The sequence below is a fragment of the Corvus hawaiiensis genome, chromosome 26, assembly GCF_020740725.1.
Source record: "Corvus hawaiiensis isolate bCorHaw1 chromosome 26, bCorHaw1.pri.cur, whole genome shotgun sequence".
Taxonomy (NCBI): domain Eukaryota; kingdom Metazoa; phylum Chordata; class Aves; order Passeriformes; family Corvidae; genus Corvus; species Corvus hawaiiensis.
In genome coordinates, this window is record NC_063238.1 from 38222493 (window position 1) to 38245977 (window position 23485).

Below are 23485 nucleotides of genomic sequence, written 5' to 3' on the forward strand. Positions count from 1 at the left end.
TGATTTTGCAATTAATGAACAATTTATTTTTCTCTTTTCCATATTTAATTGTTCTGACAAATTTAGGATTATTTCCTTTAGTACTGGCTTAATTTTCAATCTTATTTAATGGAAAGTCTTTTGACAGTCTCTTTGGATTAGACCTTTTTCCTCTCCTGTTATTGTAAATCAACAGCCAGAAACATAATTATCATTTTAGTGTTGGTTCAAGAAGAATTAGGGTTCAAAACAGGTCTTTGGTTCAAACTAACTCTCAACATGTAACTCCTCATTTTGAAGGCTGCACTTCCAAATTATTCCCTGTTGCTATTCAGAATGTCTTCAGCCTCTTCAACTGGATAAGTTTTGAACCTGTTAACTAGAAAGCCACACAATAGCTGTATACAAAACACTCTTCTGAAATAAAAGAGCCAGTAATCAGCTGAGTTACTCCTTGAAGCTACTTCTTTCTTAAAGCAAATGAGGAATTCCTTACTGAAATTCTAAAAAATAAAAAGTAAACTTAAAACCAACCCCAAAGGTCCTTACATATAAGTAATTTGCAGCATAGATAAAAACAGAGAACTCTTAAGTTTATACCAGTGAAACTTCTTATATCAGATGAAGCGGTAGAAAATGCAGACAAGAGAAAACAAAGTCGGCAAATTAAGGCATTATGCAAATGTTCTAGAGGTAATAAACGAGGGAAGAAGAAACTAATGGAAGAAGATTATAAATAAACCCAGTGAATTTTTCTTTTTTTTTTCCCTCTCTCAATCTACATCAGTTGATTCTATCTCCACAGTAAGTAATTCCAAGTAAATTCGAAGTGTGCTGGAGCTGCTCTACTGAGATAGGGAAACAAAATATAAATAAAAAAACCAGTAAGAGCAAAGCTGTAGGGTGGTTCAGACTTGTTTCCCACATGCAAACAGCAGAAGCAGTAAAAAGATACACAACATGGAAATGGCTGTTTTAATTCCAGTAATATTTTGTAAATACTCAGCTGAGACTGAAACAAAGTCTGTCTCTGTGGTCTGACCATAATGAACAAAGGTTTGAAATGTGCTAGCTGCTCCTTACAAAACTGAAGGACAGAAGCAGAAGTTAAACAGCAGGGTAGGGCTGATCATGTAACTACCACCTGTATAAACCACAATTTCTTTACTAGACACAGAACCAGAACAAAACAAGGAGTGCAGGAAGAAGTTTAGCTTTCTCAGGCATACTGACACACAAACCTGTACACTGATCTAGTGTACAGACACAAATCTCTACAATGATCTAGTTCTGATACTTAAACAGTAAAAATTATTCCCTAATCCGATGCCTGTTGACAGCAGTAGCCCCATTCTACCCCTGTCTGAGAGGAACAAGCATCTTCCAGAAACAATTTGTTGGTAAGGAGCTGGGGTGCACACATTGCCAACGCTTTTTGCTACAAACAGAACTATTTCCTAGTCTGTTAACCTGAGACTTAAAAATCCTTCAAACCAACACTACCTATCAAACCACCAAACCAACAAAAACCTTAACTTTCAATGGTAGCTGCTTTGCTCCTGAACTCACTCTACACCAAAAAAAAACACCTGAGGTGGAAGGTGTGCTTTAGGAAAGGATTAAAAGGGAGACAAAAACATGTTTTAATGAAAAAGAGCTTCAACTTCGACCACAGGGCTCAAACAGCCTTTTTATAGTATAGGACCATCTCATCAGTATTTAGTTGCCTTCCTGGAAAAAATTCCTTCAGTGTTAGCATCATGGATTAGAGTGTCAAAATAAATGATTTTTCCATCACAACTAGGACAGTTCTGCTGTATAAGAACTACCATGGGTTATAAAGGATCACCCTTGGATGATTTTAAGATTATTTATGAGAAAATGGAGTATATGCCACTTGAATAGCTAAGCTGAGTTTCTCCAGGCAGGAAAGGCCTTGGCTTGCTCCTGAACAGGTTTGTTTGGACAAACTGTCTCACTCTGCACCTCCCTCAGCTCAGCACTTTGTCAGCTGGCACCTGGATCCAACAGACAAAGTGACCTCCCCTCCCCAGTGTCAGGCGCTTCCAATGCCGGTTTGTCTGTGCAAGAAACACAATGCTGAGCTGTGCCTTCTAACACAATTAAGAAATGCTCACGTCTGTTGATCAGCAAAGCTGCTGCCAGCTCTGAATTTATCAGTTCTTCCAGAGTCCCACTGAGGTGGATCATTCATCTGTCCCATGATTCTGTTGGAGTCACTGACTGAAGGGACTGCTCTCAACATTTGTAATTGGATGTACGACATTTCGCAGGCATAGCTACACCACCTGAACTGGCGTGTTTTTAAACTACTCTTCATTCAAAGTACTATTTTTTAACCTCTAAAAAGTGGTATTTCATAGCAGGAGGAGAGCAGCTTGGAAAAAAGAAAGTGAACTGGCCATATAAAATTAACACAGGCAATTGTTTCTCCTGCAGAGACTGAAATCCTACTTGCAATAAGAATTAATTTAAATTAGAATCCAGCTGATGGCAAAACTATTTGAAACGAAGGCCAAAAGTGACATCTTTAAGAATTACGCAGGCTCCCACTTCATTGGGATTGAATGGTTCACTCCAGACAAGGGATGGTAATCTGCCTTCCACCCAAATGCCATTCCCCAGCCATTAAATGACCTCTCTTGTATTTTGCCAGCCAGATCCAAATCATTAGCCAGAACTTTTAACTTGGTTTAACCAAAAAGAACAAAAATAGGTGTACACACAGTTTAGCTTACAAAACAGAAATTTGCTTAGGCAAACAAGCCCTCTATGAAAAAATATATTTACTAAGCATGTACATGGGGAAATTGGAAGTACAATGGACATTTTTTTAATCCCAAACTGTATTTGCTTTGTGTGGCCAGGTTTTGGTGGCAGGGGGGCTACAGTTTGGCTTCTCTGATGCAGATTTGGGTTTATTCCTCATTATCCTGCTCTGATTTGATTGGTAATAAACTAATTTCTCCAGGTTGTGTCTGTTTTGCCTGTGATGGTAACTGGTGAGTGATCTCTCCCCTCATGCTTTTTGTTATATTTTCTCTTTCCAGTCCATCTGAGGAGCTGCTTTCCAGGCACCCTGGAGTTCAGGAAGGGTCAACCTGCCAGATTTGAAAAAAAAAGTCACTTATTTTTGCTGTTTTAGTGAATGGGCCCACAAGGCGAAGGCAATCATGATGCATCAAAGGATCAAATTAGATGCATAGAAGATGTCAGTAACCAGTAAGGCCTGGTGACTCTGGAAAGAGTAGAACTATCAATGAGTCAGTGATCTCAGAGATCAATGCAGGTCACTAATTACAGAAGCTAAGAACTGCAGAGGCCGATTGCATCTAGCAGTTATTCCTCTGACCAACATATACGCAGTTTCAATAGTTTTCTAGTGATTTATTTAAACATCCATTATGTTAGGGATTTCAACACTTTTCTTGTCAACATATAAAAGACAGCAAAACATTTCATTACTTGGAAACCTCTATGAATATTTGAGCTCCAGCTCAAAACTTTATTATGTTTTTCTCTATAAAGAATATCACATGGAATAACTATATATATATATATATATATTCATATCTTTTCAATATTTGCATGCTTAGCATATTTTAGCAATAGCCAAAACATTATTTTGGTCAAAAATACAAACCGCTGCATCATACGAGCTGCGATTAAGAAAGTTAACTCCATTACAGCCAGACACAGTGCAAAGTGAAAACATCTGATTATTAACCAGAGCTCCAGAGTGCTAAGCTTTAAAAGAAATTAAAAACATGAGAAAGTGGTAAAAAAAAAAAAACCACCCAAACCACCAAACTACAGAAACATCTCAGAAGCATTAGAAAAACAGACAAAAGTAATTTCAAGTTGGAAAAGACATGGATAAAAGGAAAAAAAACCCCAGCCTGCATGTACTAGGTGAAATGTCAAAGATTAAGTGAGAAGATCCTATAGCCAAAGCTCCTTGTAAATTTTAGCCATCTATTTTGAACTGTGTCTGAAATGAAGTAGATATTATATTTCCAGAAGATTCAAAGACCTTCAATAAAATCTTCCATCCAGCTCTAAGAAAATTGGCAACAGAGGATTCAAGAAAAAATAATTGCTGATAAAATTATGGGTTCTAAATTGACTCTTAGAGTACAAAAAAGATCTGCCTGTATTTCTAAATACTTCCCTGAAAACGTAAGTTTAATAGTAAGCAGGAGTCAGAAAAATCAACTATAATCTAAAGGAAACATTAAGAAAAGAGCAGAACAGAAAAAAAGCCCCTCATGCCATGGCATGAACCAGGAAGGCTCTGCAGAGGGATCCAGACAGGCTGGATCAATGGACTGTGTGAGGCTCAATAAGGCAAAGTGCCAGGTCCTGCCCTTGAGTCACAACTGTTCCATGCAGTGCTCCAGGCTGGGGACAGAGCCTGGAAAACTGCCTGGCAGAGAAGGATCTGGGGGTGTGGGTCAATAACAGCTGAACATGAAGCCAGCATGTGCCAAGGTGGGCAAGAAGGCCAGTGGCACATGGCTTGTATCAAATTAATGCGGTCAGCAGGACCAGGGCAGGGATTATCCCCCTGTGCTGGGCACTGGCAAGGCTGTACCCCAAATCCTCTGCTCAGTTTTGGGCCCTTCACTACAAGAAAGACATTAAGGTGATGGAATGTGTCCAGAGAAGGACAACAGAGCTGGGGAAGGGGCTGGAGCACAAGTCTGATGAGGAGCAGCTGAGGGAGCTGGGGGTGTTCAGCCTGGAGAAAAGGAGGCTCAGGGAGGACCTTATCACTCTCTACAACTCCTTGAAAGGAGGCTGTAACCACGTGGGGGTCAGCCTCTTCTCCCAAGTAAAAAGTGGCAGTATGAGAGGACATGGCTGCAAGTTGTGCCAGGGGAGGTTTAGATCGGATATTAGGAAACATTTCTTCATTGAAAAGGTGGTCAGCCATCAGAACAGGCTGTGCAAGGGAAGTGGTGGACTCAGCATCCCTGGAAGGGTTCACAAGGTCTGTGGATGTGACACTTGGGGGACATGCTTTAGTGGTGACCATGGCAGTGCTGAGTTAACAGTTGGACTCAATGATCTTGGATGTCTTTTCCAAACTTAGTGATACTGTGATTATGCAAAAGGTTACAGGGAGTATTACAGAGACCCCTAGACAGAGAACACAACACAGAACATGACAGAGAACTGTTCTTGATCATTCCTCAAAGTTTTGAGCTACTGACTGTATTCACACTTTCTTAGAGGACAATAATAATGCACATGCTATTTTCATCTACATATTTAGAAACTGAAAAGTTGTCTCAAAGCAGTTCATATGTTAAAGCCAGAAGTGAAAAGTTTTCCTGTGATGGGACAGTAACCAGTAGACAGCTGAAGACTGAGTTTCCCAGATGTATTTCTTCAGGACAAAACCAGCCCCCAATACCTTCACAGTTTGCAGTCAAGATAGAAAGCTTCCAAAAAATGGAACCCCTTGTTATTTGTTTCTTATGATTGACTTTGCTTGATTGTTTTGCTTTTACCAGAGAATAAACAAAAAATGTTTCATCTGCCCAAAGCTGAGGCTATTTTCTTTACGAAGAAGGAAAAGGATGAGCAGTTTAGTTTGGAAAATTTGCCAGGGAATGTTTTGCAGAGAAACAAACAAAGATAAGATTTAGGAGCTCTAATGAGCTAACAGGTCAAGAACAGGTAATCTGAGTTTATACTTTGACCTGAGAGTTTATTTTAAGAGGACATTAGAAAAGGTAACATTGCTAAAATAATGCAAATGTTGACACTGGACCTAGCGCATACAAACAGCAAAGGGCATGGACACTTGGAATGTCAGAGGTAAGACAGCTGGAATAACTGTCATTATGTGTAGTTGAAAAGTTGTACCACTGATGACAGTAAAATATAAGCAGGTACTTTATCAAAGCAAGAGTTTCTCTGCTCTGTCATTATATTCTAAGCGTATTTTCATTAAGCTTTGCCACAGAAGTTAAACTCTACATACTAGTGAAAGTAAAACAGTCATACTAATTTGTATAATAATGACAGACTGGACATAAAAGGGTAACAAAAAACTGGGAAAAAAAATCAACGGCAAATTCTGTCTACAAGCAGAATCCACAATATCATACTAAGTGACTGTAGCAAAAGCAAAACCTGAATTTTACCATCAACACAAAACTCACATAAAGCTAAGATAATATGGACTAAGTCATTGCTCTGTATGTTATGTGACATTCACCACAGAGAAAAGTTAAATAGATAAGTAGACAAGATGATTACTGTATGTCCCTTCCACTACTCTATTCTGAACGAATATTCACCGTTGTCTTTTTAAACAGATTTGGGTTCGATGCCCCAGGCCTGTGAGTGTTTAAGAATCCATTTGGACAATGCTGTTAGCAACAGCTTTAACTGTTGGTCAGCCCTGAATTGGTCAGGCAGTTGGATGAGATGGCTGTTGCAGGTTCCTTACAACTGAAAATAACTCCATCCTGCTCTGTTCTGTACTAAAAATTTGGGAGGTTGAATATATCCAAATCAATCCTAAAGCTAAATTTAAACACTGAAATCTCATATGCCAATCATTCACATGAAGCTTTGTTAAAAAGAAGAGGGGAGTTTGACATTATTTTTTATACAGTAAAAGAAGCCATCCAGAAAAGCAGACTCTAAATCTATCAAAAGAAGAGAACAGAAGTCAGGTTTCCCAAGCCAGAGGATAGAAGCACCTGTACAGGACCATCCATCCTCACCATTGTGTGATACTCACCTGCATGGCCTATACCACTTCTCACTGAAAATCTGCAATCCCCTTTATGACAAACAGAACAGTTGCTAATGCAAAACAAGCGTTTCAGGGAGTTTTAAAACAATCATTAATGTAATAAACATTTTGACCACTTTGAAAGAAGGCTAAATACCTTGTCTAAGTTCAGTTTTGCTTCAACATGCTTTTTGCGCTACAAGAAACAGACAACTCCACTCCATTTAAAACCAGCACTGGGGATTCCGAGTCAGGTCTCACGGTGGGAACACACTGTTTCACAACCTGCTTCAAATATTTTTGCTGCATGTTTTCTTACCTCCATCTCCTTCTTCTTCTCCTTCATTTAGGACAATAATGCAGATGTGTTTAGTCAGCTGACGCGTGTTGGAGAACTTCCGATTGCATTTCCTGCATTCCAGGCTGCCTGCTGAGACTTCAGGCAGTTCTGGGCCCTCTTCTGTCCCAGCTGGAGTTTCTTTGCTTGGAACGAGGTTATTTTCTGCCATGTCTTCATCCACACAAAACTTCTTAGTGGACCCTTTTGGTCTGCCCCTTTTCCTCTTTGCTACAAGAAGCTCTAGAAAAGAAAATTAAAGTTTACTTTAAACTATAATTAAATTCCACAGCTAATTAGCTAATATTCCCAATATTTGAAAAATAGGTGCCTTAAATGAGGTTTGAGAGGCGTTATCACAAAAGCTTAAAAAAGGTTAGCATCACACAAACTTATTTCAAGCAGTGGTATTTGCTGGCATTTCTGGTGGCTGCAAAGCAGTAACATTTGTGGCATTGAGATCAGCAGATGTCCAAGTGCCACAATTTTACATAAATTACACTGCAAGCACTCTTCTAGGCTACTGTATAACTCTATCAGCACACGTATTCTACAAAATTGCTCTACTGTGTTTCAACAGTCTACAAAAAGCTTTTTAATTTAAATCATTTTCAAAGAAATTATCCAAGTATTGAGATGTAATCAGAGAAAAGCAACTTATATTTTAGAACCAAAAGCTCATTGTCCTTTTAATATAGTGAACAATTACTCCTGAATATTTTCTGTGGTTCTTGATTGTCAGTACTTTCTAGACAAAAGCTGGCATAAAAGATTGTTGGTAACAAATAAATTGCAAAAAAATGTTTCCTTAATTAAATCAGAAACAAAAAAATGTTTCCTTAATTAAATCAGAAGTCATCCACAACTCCTAATAGGTACAATATAATTTTACATTTCCGTATTTCTGTAGAGGAAATATTGATGAAATCCATGAGATGCAGGGCACAAAAATGCCCGACAACATAAACTGTATTTTCTGCTTAAGACTTCTCTCATCACTGCTGTAGGATCACAGATACTGATAAATTGAGATTGACAATGTAGAAGTCTGAAAAAACCACAAAAAGAGAGAATATAAAAAAAAATTCTAAACCACAAAAATTTTTCAAGCACAGGTGCCCAAAAACCTTACTGAATTGGTTATTTAGAGCATATGGAAAAATAAATTACTTAAGGAATCTTAAAGGAAGATGATTAAGGAGAACAGAAGAAGGTAGCATCATGTTATTCATAACCTATTCAGCATTTCCCTTAAATATACCAGGCAAACACAACCCACATTCGGAGACCACAGCTTTGAGTTATTCATGTAATTACAATCAAATGAAAAAGAAAGCATTCTGTCTTCTTATAGAAGATAGTGAATACCTGCTTAAATAAATGTAATAAAACTGACAAAAACCTTACTATGAAGAAAAACAACTGTTTCCCATAACTTTTTGCAACCCTCCACCAGCATCCTGAACTTCTTTGCTACTCTAGCAAAAGTAGTCAATCATCAGCCAAAAATAAAGGGGTGATTTCAGTGCTCTCAAAACTTCTCTTTGCTACCATTCATGTTACTTTGATATCCATCCATCACAGCAACCAGTATTTGGTGCCTTCAGCTGAAGAAACTAACACACAAAATAAACCCAACAAGAATTATCTTTACATCAAGCCATCAAAAGGTCACAGTTTGCTAAAGTCTCAAACCTGAGGAATACAGATGTGGATGCTGGTCAGACTACTACAAAATAATTAAATCCAAGGGTTGGAAGAGTGAATGCAACCACCATATTCTCTGCATATTATATTCTTTTCATTCCTTTACAAAGCAATCATCAGATTGCCCAATAAATGGAAATGAAGAAAAATCAGGTCAAAGAGATGCTTCTTCCTGACTGTTTAACGCAAGCTTAATGAAAAACAGAATAGCATTTTCACATTAAGACAGAAATTGAAACAAAGTCTTGCATGCAAGTGGAAATAGGAAAACTGCTCCTTTAGATGGCTGGTGATAGAACCTCTGCTGTGGCTTACAAAAATGCAGTTCTTATCACTGTGACTGCTAATGGTGTGGCAAATACACAAAAAACAGGCAAATTTTAGAAATGTTTGTAAATGTGTCCACCAGCAGGAGAATTTAAAGCAGTTCTCAAACATTTTAAAAGGTTTGGTGGCAAGACGCAGACAGCAACAAACACAAGAACAGGAGGGCCCATGTGGGCAACTGACACATCACCAGAAGTCCTGAGGCTTATGACAGTCATTTCTTGGTTTCCTTTTCCCAGGACAGAACTTATCTCAAGCCACTTTGAGTTAACAGAATTAAATTTTTAATGAGGCACATAACCATAAATTCCAGCTGTCTCTCTACCCAGCTTGCCCCCAGTGAGCTCTCCACACTGCATTATACTAATTCCAGCTCAAAGCACCACCTAAGATCAACAACACACAGTAACTTAATAGTAGAACATTGTCATTCATCTGCCAGTACATAACCAAGTTAATCAAACATTGCTTGTTAGAAAAAAGAATCTGTTTAACTGTTAAAAATAAAGTAGTATATTAAATAAAAAATAAAAAAAACCCCACCCTATCACTTATTTCAAGGATGCTTAGTCATAAATAGAAGTTTTAAATTGGTCATTAAGAAGACTTTTAATTAAGATTCTGTTCCCTCAAGAACAACTTAGTTGTTTCTGGGGATTTTGCACTCATTACAGACTGACTGAAACCAATCTTTATGCTGACTGCTACTGGATGAGCAATGGCAATATCCAGAAAAGACATTCTGTGCTATGCTGTATAATTATGTACTCCAAGACATAAAAAAAGATACTTCAAACAGAGAGTAATGAATAAACTATATGTCTATTTTGATACTGTTGCTTCACAAGAATTGTTCACATAAGTTTCTCCAATTCAATCAATTTAATATAAAAAGTTTGTCAGCAGCCACAAAACACTTCTGCAGTGTTCACTTAAACATCCTGACCAAATTTTAACAGGTTGAGGCATTATGCAACATGAATCTTTCCCCAAATGCCAGTATTAAAAGCTTACATTTCATCAGTTACAACAGCACATGGCCATATTCAGAATCTTCTGCATAAGGTGTCACACAAATGCATGCAAATAAATCTCATCCCCAGATGTATTTTGTTACTGTTCTGTGTTTGTATCACAGCACCTGCAACACCTCCTACCCCTCAGGTGTGAATGCAGGCTCTGGCTGCATCCTGTGTTCAGGCAAGGATGAGGCTGATGCACAGGCCATGGTTTTAAGTGACCTGAATAAACTCAAACTCCTTGGATACTCAGACATTCTTCAAGGTTTCAGAACCAACAGAGCCATGTATCACATAATCCAGATATAGCCTAAAACAAACAAGAATCCATTGGGGAGTAACAGTATGAATAGATGAACACAGGCCCATTGATGCTGCCCCTCAAATCCTCACCAATCTAAGCAGAAGCAAAAGAAAGCTGAGTTTTTGCACTTTGAAGGAAATGGAGATCATTGTGAACAGTCATGAAAGGAAGCCCTAGGCTACACAGGAGTATGAATGATGACAGTTACCAGGTAAATACCTGTCATTTCCCAAACAATGATGTCACACTCCATTGCTGGAGAAAATGTGACCTGTGCATATATGTCCAACAGCAACATCTCCCTGGCATCCTTGGTCCCACTTAATAAAAAAATGTTAACATCATTGTGCCAAAATGTCTAGGACAAATCAACTCTAAATAGGTCATGGCTTAACGATGGGAAAGTGGCGTGGCTAAACAAAATTCAGCAGAAAGCACTGTAAATAAAGTAACATTAGAGTAATATACATGTATTACATGCCTAGCACTTTACTTGTCCCCAGTACTTATAAAATCGTTAATTTATTAGTCAGGCAGAATAAAGAGCTCCATTAGCAAGTCAGCATTCACTCCTCTATCCCAACTCTGGGGCAGCTACAGCATTTACCAATACTTGGAAGAGAAATTACACTTTCAAAGGACAAAAATAAGTTCATCTATTAGTCACTAAGTACTAAAAGTTGTAATTTCTCAGACTGTCATTCACCAATTACTTCTCCTTTCAGTGACAATACTGAATTACTAACAAAGACTGGTTCACTGACAGATAATTGTATACTATAAACTTTCTAAATTTCATCTGCTGCAGATGCCATAGCAGGAGGGTAAAATTGATGCTTTGAAAGAAGAACTCTTTCCAAATCCTATGTTCATCTGTAGAATGCCCCATTTTTTTTTTTAAATAGAACACAGAAAATAATTGAATGGGACTTCAGAACCCTCTTCTCCAATCAATCTGTCTGATGGGAAAGGAGAATTGCTAAAGTATGACTAGATTATGACTTGAAAACTATGCAAAAGTAATTTACCTTTACATTCTTACTGACAGCAGATGGCAAAGGGTTGAGCTACATAACCTGATAAAGGTGGCACCATATGAACACATCAGATGAATAAAATTATTCACCAAGAATAATGAGAAAGATAAATTATGAATATATAATTTAACACAAGAATGTCATGTTTTACATAAGATTTGCAGAGTTATTTTCTTAAAAGCTATTTATGTCTAATTTCTGTTGTTTCAGATCATAATGGTAATTACAAACTATCCTCATAAATGTATAAATGCATGCTGAACACATACAATACAGAAAGTGAAGACACTCCTGACAAAAATGCAAAGAGAAGTTTACAGAAGAGCCTTTTTACTAAAACAAATAAGAATATGTTACACAGTACAAGTCTCACTGTGCTCAGAAACATACGTAGTGAAGGGATAACAAGAAAGAAAGATTTGAGAAAGGAAAATGCATCTTGCATGCCTGAGGAATTAATTCTGTGCAATTAAAATAAAATTAGAATGGCATTTTGAAACCTGATTTGATATTTATTCATCATCTTCTGATACACTGGTAATTTTGGGCATTGTGTAAAATAATAATCCGGTGTGATTTTTCCTCACCAGCCACCTTAGGAGACAGCAGCTCTAGTGAAATACTGTACGACCATTATTAGAAATATCTTCTTACATTGATGAAGTTAGTATAACTACTGAATTACTCTGGTAAATAAGTGAAGAAACATTACATGCATACGTTAACACCAAAAAATTCTTTAAGATATGATATTAGAGTAGGTTTGATCCATAAGCACATAAGTTTTTAAAATCCAGAAGTCATAATGATTGAAAAATCCTAGTATTTGTGTTAAATAATAGGTTTGCCAACAATATAAATCCATTACTCAGTAAGGGCATAAAAGAAGATAAAAAGTCTGAATTATTTTGAACCCATTGCTAATATTCCAAAGGACTGCAATTATAACCAGTTAAAAATGGAATGGAATGAATGTTACTTCTTTCACTGCAGAGTGGAATTTTTATGTGTAACTAATTCAACCTCTGATTGCTTTATTTACCAGCGTCAATAACAAAAACACAGTTATAAATTACAAATCGTGCCACTACCTTTTTGGAACAGAACTATTAACATTACCTGAATCACAACAAACAGGTTAGACAACTCAAAAAGGACATCTAAGCCTCAAGACACACTCTCACCCATGGTGTCCTGATTGCTTTCCACTGCTGTTAGACAATCTTCCCACTGCTACTATAGAACTCAAATTAAAGCTGTAGGAAGCAAACTTTGCTATACGTGACACTGAAAATTAATGAGCCAATGCCACTGTTCCCTAAGACACATTCAGTTTATCCATATCTGTCACATGATCTATTCTGTGCTGAATGAAATTCAGGGTAGCAGTGTACAGTGATTATTATAAAAACAAACCATGTAAACCATTCTATGCACAGTGCAGAGTCATCACCACAGGTTTTATTAAAGAAATATATAACACTGAAAATTACATTCCTCTCAATTTATGAATGTACCTTCTCCATCTTTGCTTGTGTTTGTGGGTACTGTTAGAGGTTGGAGAGGAATAATGATGTCATCCACACTGGTCCCTTCTTCTGTGTGTTTCTCGGAGACATGAGACAAAAGTTCAGACTTATTTGGTGAAAATAAGTTACAAAGCTTACACATGAAGATGGAATTGATCCCTGAAAAACAAGTTTAGAAACAAGGAGTTAATATAATATTTTCAAATGTAAGTTATTTATATTACCATGAGTTACTGGGAATTTGATTCAGTCAACATAATAACTATAATTTACTTAATACATTTAACAGACAGCAATGAGGTGAAATGACAAATGTTATATCACTAAATGAACACATTCATAATACATCCCAAAATAAATTAATTTAAGAAATGGGTAAACTCCTAGATAGATCCCCACAGGACAAAAACTTTCTTCTGGCTCAAATCTTAGAAATGTTCTAACATGACAGAAAAGGAAGCAGAAAAGATTAAGACCTTTCTCCCCTTCCAGCCTCAAACATCATTATAATTTTATATATTTTCAAACACATGGTAAAATTATATGTAAGACAGGACATCCTCATCAAGTTCAATTAAAAGTTCCTGTTGATTTAAGAAAAACAAACATTAAAAAAACCAAAACAAAGCGAAAAACCTGCAAAGCAGCAGCAAATGAAGAACATCACTAAAACTCCCCGTGGTCAATGCTTTAAACAGAAATTTGGCACAACTTTTTAGGCAAAACTTCATGGGTTTTTTTTAATTCACAGGTACTTGAAGCATGATGTGAAAGCAAAGCCTCACTAAAGTAAATAACAATAAAGAAAGATTAATATAATCCCAGATAAAAAAGCTCAAAAATTTTGGCCAGAGAAATTCAGAAAACTTTGTTTTCTAACACTTCAGTCTTTTGGCTTAATGGTTTGATTTTTCAAGAGTCCCTACACCCTTCAGGATCCAATGAAACCTAAGAACAACCAAGAACCAATTTTAACAGCACACTTGTTCTCCAGCTTCATGTAAAAAGTTCTGGCCCAGAGACCAGTTCCAATTACTCTCCCTCCACCTCCCTAAAAAATTAGGGACATACGCCCACCTGAAATCAAACTGGAACAAGCAGCACTTTTGAGGTACAAGTCAAACCACAGATCACTGGATAAGTACAGAAATAAAGTGATAGTTTGTGAACTTTGGGATGAATCTGGGAATAAGGGAACAGGGAAGCTATATTTTGGGACCTATTTTCAAAATAATCCTAAGCACTACCTTACTCAACATTATTCCATTTCCTTCATGACACACTAATTACACAGTTCACCCCACTCAAAAAAATCCTTCTTTAAGGTGTCCTGAAAGTTAAGAACAGCAGAGGTGTTGAAATATAACAGAAGCACAGCTCAAAACTAAAAGGCAGATTATACCTTCATCTCTTTCAAAAGATCTCTGAAAAAACAACTCCAGTACTGCTCCTGTTGTTTGAAACTTCCTCAGTATTACACACGAGCAGCTATGTAAGTGTACGGTACAATCAACGTGTTCTTAGGAGCTCGGCTGGGCTCCTTCTCAGGCATTCTGCTGTCTTGAGCACACAGATATTTCTGTTTTGATTGCAGTATGTTGAAATGTTCCTTTGAACTAGTTCTGCTCTAGTTAGCATTAATCTTTTTTTTTTTTTTTTTTTTAAGGGAATGAAGCCTGTTATTGACCCAGTGGATGACAGCTGCTCTCTTTAAATGTAAATGCACCATAAAACCTATGAACATTTATCTAAATGTTTAACTAACTGAAATTCCATGATTTAGCTGACATTTCTGTTTTGAGGTTTTCTTTGTCACTGTTCCTGCTTCCTGCCCTGCTGGCTGTTTTCCCTAGAAGTTCGGGCTCAGTGTTTTGTCTCCTGTCTCCTCCTTCAACAGCTGCAATGGGTACTCACACACCACTTTATCTCTCACTCCTCCCAGCGAGGACTTGAGGAGGGGCAGAAGAGCAAGAAGAATCCCCAGAAGCTTCTGTGGATGTTTAAAGTGTTTGATTACCAACATCACCAAACAGAAGTAAAGCTGGACAAAACCCAGAAATGGACAGCCCAGCAGGCAGAGGACAATGAGTGTCAGTGAAGGTGCAGGAAGCACCAGGAGAACACACAGAAGATGCATGAGCTTTACTCAGAGGTGAGATGGAAACCAAACAGAGTAAAGGAATTATTTTAGGAAGAATGACTTGAAAAGGAGGTCAGAGAGCAGAGAAAAAACTTTGCTGATCACCAGACTAAACAAGTATGGAACAAGCAAACAATAACTGATTACCCAGCTGCTAATTAGGCAGTGTAGCAATAAAGCAATGAATTATAGTCAATTAAGTGTAAAAATCAAATAAGGAGTAAGTTAATTAACTATGCATGGAATCAATGACTAATTAGTGAATAACTAATTATGTAGGAAATCAACAGAGCAATTAATTAGGCAGCAATTAAATATGTGGAGAAAGGAAGGAACAGTAATCAAGTATGCAGGTACACAAACATCAGGAAGTTCAGCCAAAACCAATCTGGGACATTCTGTTCACTAAACATGCTTTGTGGTAATTCATTATCTTCAGTTTGCCCCTATAAACTGTGCTAAATATATACTGAAATAAATAATACCAATAATTTTCTTCTTAATTGACTATGTAGAAAATAAAGCCACAACGTAAGCAAAGCCTTTTTTTTAATTCTTCCAAAACCCTCAGCATACTGCTTATTTAGTAGGGCTTTTTTTCTTCACACTAAGTATATCTACAGCAAAGGAAGTTTAACAAATGGATTACTAAAAACAAAGAACAAGCTGCAGACTAGGAAGCAGATTCTCTGATTCCCAACGCCCTTCACTAAGCATAAACCAGTATCTGTCCTGTTCTGCTTTAAAGCTGGAGTGGGGAAGAGGGAAGCAGGAAGAAAGAAACACTTATCTTGGAAAGATCACTGAAATTAACAGTACGTAAGTGAATCAAGGAATATATTATTGTCATGTATACTTTTAAACACTGTATGACAAAACCTAGTCCAGAGTCAATTTTAACTAACCAAAAACTTTCATTTTGCATAAAAGGAAGGCTCAGTGTTGGGTATTGTTTTATTTTTCATAACTACTTTTACAAGACACACAGAGCAAAGACACAAATCTGTATTTATATGCCCTAAATCATTCCAATAGATCCAAAACTTTTCTCCCCTCCTTTCAAAGCAGACAACAGTTAACAACTTCTGTAAGTACCTTTGAAGTTCTGCAGCTGTTAAAAGGAACTAGAACTCCACAATTAAATACAAAATTAAAAAGTCACTGGATATTTGTTGGCCTGTGGAAAAAGTTGATAGGATAACTACACATGTGGTCAACCTTTATAAAATAGACAGCAATGAAATTCAGAATATGAATAATTATTTCTTTCCTTCTAAACTTATTGCAGAGCTGAGACAAACTTTGTTGCCTCACCACCATCAAATTCTTAACAGGAACTTTCTGCAATTAAAAATCTTATTCATCAGACTAGGACTTGGTCTTGGGCTTTTTTTTTCCTCTTTCTGCTGTTTCCGTACAGATACCAAATACAATAAAAAGTGGGCACAACTATTCCAATCAAATTGTTTGTTTTGTGAAAGAACTTTTCACACACAAATGTTGAGCATGTAAGATATTGAAGTGTCTAAGAACAATAAACAAGACTTTTTCTATTTAGGTAGAAGCATTGAAACATGAGGTAGCAGTTAATATGAAAGCAGCATGCAAAACGCCAATAACTTGTTTAAGACAAGCAATACTATTTCTTAGTAATAAAACAGTTTGAACTGAACATAAAAGAATGAGAAAACACAGTAGAAGGAATTATGATATCCTGTACTACTATCAAATACTTAAAAAATATTTTACAGAGGATCTTACTCCTCTGAGCATGGTAGCGGCTTTTCATCTTCAAAGACATTTCAAACATCCAAAATTTTCCCAAACATATTACAATGCATCTCTGACTTTTATTGCTTCACCTCCAGAACACTTGTTTGTTGGTTTTGCAGTTTTTTGTAGGATTTTTTTTTTGTTGCTGTTGTTTTACTTAAAATCTACTTTTTACGGACCTCATAACATTATAATCATTATTTTAGTAAAGATGCTGGTATAAACTAATTTTATTTCTCTTCATTAAAAAAGATTTAAAAAACCAATACTGGTTTCTGGCTATTTTCTCTATTTTGATTCATCAAGAAATTAATATCCAGTATTACAGGACATCTCTTGTATCAAAAGCATTATCCTTGGTAAGTGTTAAAAAAAAAATAAGTATATGAAGTCTATAAAACAAACTATTTGCTAACCATATCAGAAGTGGCAGGTGGAGAATCAAAAGCTATTTTAGGGCTTCCTTCATCTGAATTTGGGCAATTCTAAACAGTAAGCAACAGTTTCCTAATTCACCAGCACAAAATGACTGCTGAGACAAAAGCAGCAGCGCAGAAAGCATTCAATCAAAGAAAAGGAGCCCCTGACCATGACTGTTCTCACTCTTAGTTGCTAACAAAAGTCAGCACAATTTAATTATCTTTAGTTAAGTGCCACAACATTTATTTTAACAGAAAGGAAGAATGCTACAGCAATGTTGGTACAGGATGCATTCCTGCAAAAATGAAAAGATAATGGTAAAATCAACACCACTTAATATGGTTTTATGGAAAACCCAGTCATATACATTCACCATTTTTCCTAGCCAGGCCATAAGTGAAGTTTACTCAAACTACATCTGTAGAGGCTCTCAAACATTGCATACAAGACTAAATTACACTGAAGTTTGTGAACGTTCATGATTAAGAAATAATGTATTTTAAAATCCCTACCTTTCCTGTGAGGGTGGTGAGGCACTAGCACAGGCTGTCCAGAGAACCTGTGGACGCCCCATCCCTGGAAGTGTTCAAAGCCAGGTTGGATGGGGCCCTGAGCAATCTGATCTAGTGGAAGGTGTCTCTGCCCATGGCAGGTGGGTGGAATTGGGTGATCTTTAAGGTCCCTCCCAACACAAACCATTCTGTGATTCTATGATCTATACAATACAAATACACTAGGACTGAAAGAAAGAAAAGTGCACTAGTTAAGGTGCCTGGGATATGAATTCATGATGGTGCTGTTGTGAGCAGAACTAAGTTAGCAGCTCTGTATATATCTAAGAGAAAATTACAATTTGAGAAATAAAAACAGAGGAGCATCAGGCTTTACCCAAGCAAAACTTCAAGGGAGTATGAAAGTGGTTTTAAATCAAGACTGAAGGGTAGGTGACAAGTGCAAAAGACCACAAAGATGAAGGAGATTCACCTTGCAGCAGCAAAAATCAGAGACTACTTTCAAATGAAGGATGATACAGAAATCAGTAAAATTTTTGCAGGAAAGAACAAAACAACTTCTTAGGTTTGTTTTTGTAGTTGCTTTTAAAAAAAAAATAAACCTACATACTACTACAATAATGCAAGAAGCCTAATAAAGTGGCAAAGTTGGAATGCCTGGTTGTAGACAAGGATTACTGACATTCATGCATTCAAATAAGCTTCTGATAAACATTGTTATAATGCCAGTGGGTCACTACCACTACCAAAATATCGAGGACAAAGTAGGATGTATTATTTTAAGGAAATAAGGCCTGTTAGAAGCAGCTTAGGGTCAAATCTGATTAACAGGCTATTTTAACAAGTAACAACTACTGAGGAATTTAAATACAGTGTACAGAAAAGCACAGTGTAAGGACTACACATGAGCAACAATCTGACCACAGGGGTACAAGTGACTGTGGCACACTGGAGGGGATAGAAGAGGTTACAAAGACAGAAAAAACATATTTTAAGTTTTAATTAGCCTTATGCAGAGTGGTTAAACGTCAGGTCAGGACAGGATGCCAAGGTTAAACGTTTAAATGCCATTAGTGACTGTTTAACCCAGCACGCAGTCAGGGAAACCACAAGAGGAGAAACAGTTCTTGACTTTATCAGAAGTAAAACACAGGACCCTTTTCAAAGTGATATTATTTGAGAGTTACTGGGTAACCATGAATAAAATACTACTCAAAAGCCCTCTTAAAAGAGTGATAAAGAGCCAAAGGTTTGCATTTCACTTCAACAATGCGAACTATATAAAGAAAAAAAAGCATCTTTAACAGAACAAACCACAAAAAGGACTAAAAAAGTTCCAAGACAAGTTAAATCCTTGAAATCAGCATGAAGGCTATTTAAAAGCATCAGATTTGATGCTAATCATCAAAGAAGGTTTTAGAAACAGGAAGGAAAAATCTAGCACAGCTAAATAGCAGTGAAATGAACTTTCAGTAGAAGAAAACATCTTTACAGAAGTTTTGTAAAATGAGGAAAGCAAAGGAAGATTTAAATTGTGTCAAATTTAATGTAAAAACACAGTGAGGCAGGTCATCAAGGGCAATTCTATCGACTTAAAAAAGAAAAAGCAGAATGGAGCAACATTTTAAAAACATCTCAATAGTAATAGGCCTGCCCAAGAGCCTGTGCAATGAAAAGTAATCTGTATAGGAAAAAGACTCTTCAAAGAAAGTGACCCCGTAGCAAACCAAGTGTTTCAATCTGCTGTCATTTTATAATGGCTTGGAGAGGTTTTCTGTGAAAGATCTCTCAATTATAGCAAACACTTTAAAGACAGCCTCAAAACAAGGCTAGGAACTGTACTCCTCAGAAACAAAACCTTACAGTTAAAACAGGCAGACCTAGAAAACAGATGGTCCTATAATACGAAGACCTATTAAAAAAAAAAAAAAAATCCATACTGGGCTTACATCTTTGGCTATTGCTCCTCTACCAGAATAATCATAATCATCATCCTTAAAAAGTGCAGAAATAACGAAGATCAACAACACAGCACAGTAAGCAGTTAAATAAATTAGATTTTTTTTTGCCTGAGAAGGATGGAATCAAGGACTAGAGAAAAGGCAAAGTGTAAAATGAGGAACTACAAAACCATGTGTCATGAAGGACATGATCCCTCTGAAACTACTACCTGTCTTGTAGCTGATCTCTCCCTGCTACTGCAACTCTAAGGCAGGTACACATCCACTTGGTGTCCACAATTCTTAGAAGTTGACCAGGAAGCATCAAGTTGAAAGAGAATGGTCAGGGCTCAGCAAAGCCCATAAGAAGGTCTAAGACCATATTCTGGACAAGTATCACTGTGTGCATGCCCTGCTCTTACACTTTTCTATTTAAACATGCATCCTGAGTGGCTGTTAGGCACATGGAATGTCAGGAGTGAAACAAAATTAAGATCCAAATCATTCAATACTTTCTGACACTGTATTTTGTACATCACAACAAGAACACTGCCTAACATAAACCTTAACGTAGCTCAGTTATTCCAGCATTCAAACAGGATCCTTTGTATGTTTGAGGTCCCAGAGGTGGACACAGCACTGCAGGTGGGGTCTCACGAGAGCAGAGCAGAGGGGCAGAATCCCCTCCCTCAAGCTGCTTTGGATGCAGCCCAGGACACATTTGGTTTCTAGGCTGCCAGAGCACACTGCTGGGTGATGTCTAGCTTCTCACCCACCAACACCTCAGTCCTTCTCCTCAGGGCTAGTCTCAATCCATTCCCTCCCCCAGTCTATGTTTGTGCTTGGGACTGCCCCAAGCCAGGTGTAGGATCTTGCACTTGGCCTTGCTGAGCTCCACAAGGCTCACCCAGACCTCTCACATTCTCATCTAAACCAAACACATTGTATTTAACCAGTCTGAAACTATTTTTGAAAAGAAACTTGCATTTGAAACTAGGAGTTTAACTGATGATGGTAAATAAAAGCACATGTATTTTTCTGTTTTACACACCCCATCTTTACAAATGCTCCTGGAAAAAAGTTAAATAAAGTTCTCTAAAAGAAGACAACTGTCTCTACACATTTATGTTGGCTAAAATATATAAAATTCAGGACTTGGATATAACATGGATTTAATAGGATATTCAAATAACTAGGAAATTAAAATTATTTTCAGTTTAGAATAATCGCTTTATCAAACATATAAACAAGACAGCTTTTCCATTATTAAGGGGGAAAAAACAGAGCCAGAGTAAATATGTTGATAGCAAGACATTTTTATTTTCGTGTTCTAAGATCTCCCTCATGTGGCTAAACACAACACTACTGAAGGTTCCACTGAAATACACTAATACACGACATCAAAATGTGTAAGGTGCACTATCAGACACCAAAACCACTCAGAACCCCTCAAAGAATAAGCACAAACTACGTGAACAGCCATCGACTTCAGGATACACTTCAGGAAACACTCTGAACCTGATTTTTGAAAGCACCCATAATGGAAATGCATCTGAGGTCAGATACGCCTCAGCAGCAATATCAAAAATACTGAACACTCAGGACAGTTATGCATTCAACCACACTCAGAACACTTTTTATTAAGACAAATATGCTTGAATAAATACGAATTTATTAGTAGCACTAGTAATAAGAGAATTATTTCTCACTGAAAGCTGGATCCCAGAATATAAAGCAGTCCTGGAATGCTTTTACAATAGTCCTTAAGTAACACAGCACCTGTTGGCTATTCTGCTACTCAGTTATTCTCCTGATAGTGCAATTCTCATTGGCATAAAATACTGTTTCACAGAATCACAGAATAGATGGGGTTGGAAGGGACCTCTGGAGACCATCTAGTCCAACCCTCCTTCCAAAGCTGGATCACCTAGAGCAGGTGACACAGGAATGCATCCAGGTGGGTACTGAATATCCCCAGAAAAGGAGACTCCATGACCCCCCTGGGCAGCCTGTTCCACTGCCGTCCTCAACATAAAGAGGTTCTTCTACATGTTGTAGTTGAAATTTCTGAGTTTTAGAATATGTCTGTTGCCCCTTAGTGGTGCTTTGAGTTGTAAACTATCCATCAGTACTTTGTAGGACAGGTAGAAATAACGCAGGACTCCAAAAGTTAAGAAGTCAGCTCGGGGAATGACAACCAGAAGCCAAATTTGAATATACAGGGTAATTAACAGGCATTCAATTATTGCGACATCACTTCACGAACTTGTACTGCAACAGCGCATAGGGATTGTGAAATGCAGAAAGCACATACACAGCACTCCTAAGGCTGTTACCTCTGTGACACTTTTTTCACTGCTGGAATGAAAGCCAGGCCAATACAAGGCACATAAAGGCATGAGATGACAGTGCACTGGAAACATCTTTAACACGTCTTAAACATTTGCCTTCTGCAGATAAACTCTGGGGACCTTGAGCTGTTTACACTATTTACAGCGGCTGCCAGAGGAGCTCACGAGCGTTTCAAACCGAGGTGAGCACAGAACCATGGAATCACAGAATGGAAAGGCATTCGAACGGACCTCAAAGACCATCCAGTCGCAACCCCCCTGCCATGGCCAGGGACACCTCCCACCAGACCAGGCTGCTCAAGGCAACCTGGCCTTTGAATACTGCCAGGGCTGGGGCATCCACAACCTTCCTGGTCAACCTGTTCCAGAGTCTCACCACTCTCACAGTAAAGGATTTCTTCTTAACATCCAGCCTAAATTTCCCCTCTTTCAGTTTGTACCCATTATTCCCTGTCCTGTCACTACAGTTCCTCACGAAGAGAAACCTCTCAGCCTTCTCTGCAGGCCCCCGTCACATCCTGTAAGGTTGTTATGGGGTCTCCACGCATCAAATCGGCACCAGCAGCAGCTCCCACTGCTTCCCGACTCGCTGCTAAGCGGCAGCCTCGGGACGGGCAGCCGGGGAACAGCAGGACTCCTAGGTTCGGGCTTCCCGAGTCCTCCGTCCGCTTCCCGAAGCCCCCACAGCCCCCCCACACGCCAGCAGCACCGGGCGACGGATTCTGGGGCGGCCGCCACTCTGGGAACTACTTGTCGTGCGGAAGGAGCGTCACCGCAGCCCCGCCGGAACTACTTCTCCGAGCCCGCCGTGCGGGGATCCGTGCGCGCTCCCCCGCCCGCCCGGCCAGGCCCCGCTCACCTGCAGCCGCCGCCTCCATCGCCGCGGGGGCTCAGCGGGACAGCGCGCCGGGAGCCGAGCGCGGCTCACTTGGAAAACAGAGTGAGGGAAAAGAGGGGGGAAAAAAAAAAAACAACACCGAAAATCGGGTCCCCGTGCGGCGCCTTATGGCGAATCTGCCGCGGCCGACACGGCAGTGGCCGCTCGGCTCGGCTCCGCGGGGCGGAGCGGCGCCTGCGCAGTGGCGGCCGCGCGTGGCCGCGTCCCCTTGAGGCGCCGCCCGCGGGCTGAGGGAGCGGCGGGAGGAGGGTGAGGGACGCGGGGACAGCCGCGACACCCCGCCGTCATCTCCCCGTACCCTCCTGAGCACCCGCCGCCCGCCCCAGGACCCCAGGAGGCCGGGGCTGCTCAGCTCAGGCTGACACAGCCCCGGCATGCTAAAGGCGTTTTAATTCACCACCTGTGGGTAAAATGTGTTTTTATGAGCCTGGTACTTT

At 38.7% G+C, this 23485-nt stretch overlaps 1 protein-coding gene across 3 annotated transcripts in view; it reads right to left on the reverse strand.

Moving 5' to 3' along the window:
- Positions 1-23211, reverse strand: part of ZFAT (zinc finger and AT-hook domain containing) — a 76795-nt gene extending 53584 nt beyond the window's left edge. For all 3 annotated transcript variants that reach the window (XM_048286599.1, XM_048286600.1, XM_048286601.1), the window contains exons 1-3: positions 23010-23211; positions 13003-13173; positions 7074-7334 (exon numbers count right to left, since the gene is read on the reverse strand). In XM_048286599.1, coding sequence (XP_048142556.1) covers positions 7074-7334; positions 13003-13173; positions 23010-23028 — 451 coding nt within the window. In that variant the 5' untranslated portion in view covers positions 23029-23211. The remainder of the gene's footprint in view (positions 1-7073; positions 7335-13002; positions 13174-23009) is intronic.
- Positions 23212-23485: the final 274 nt, after the last annotated feature.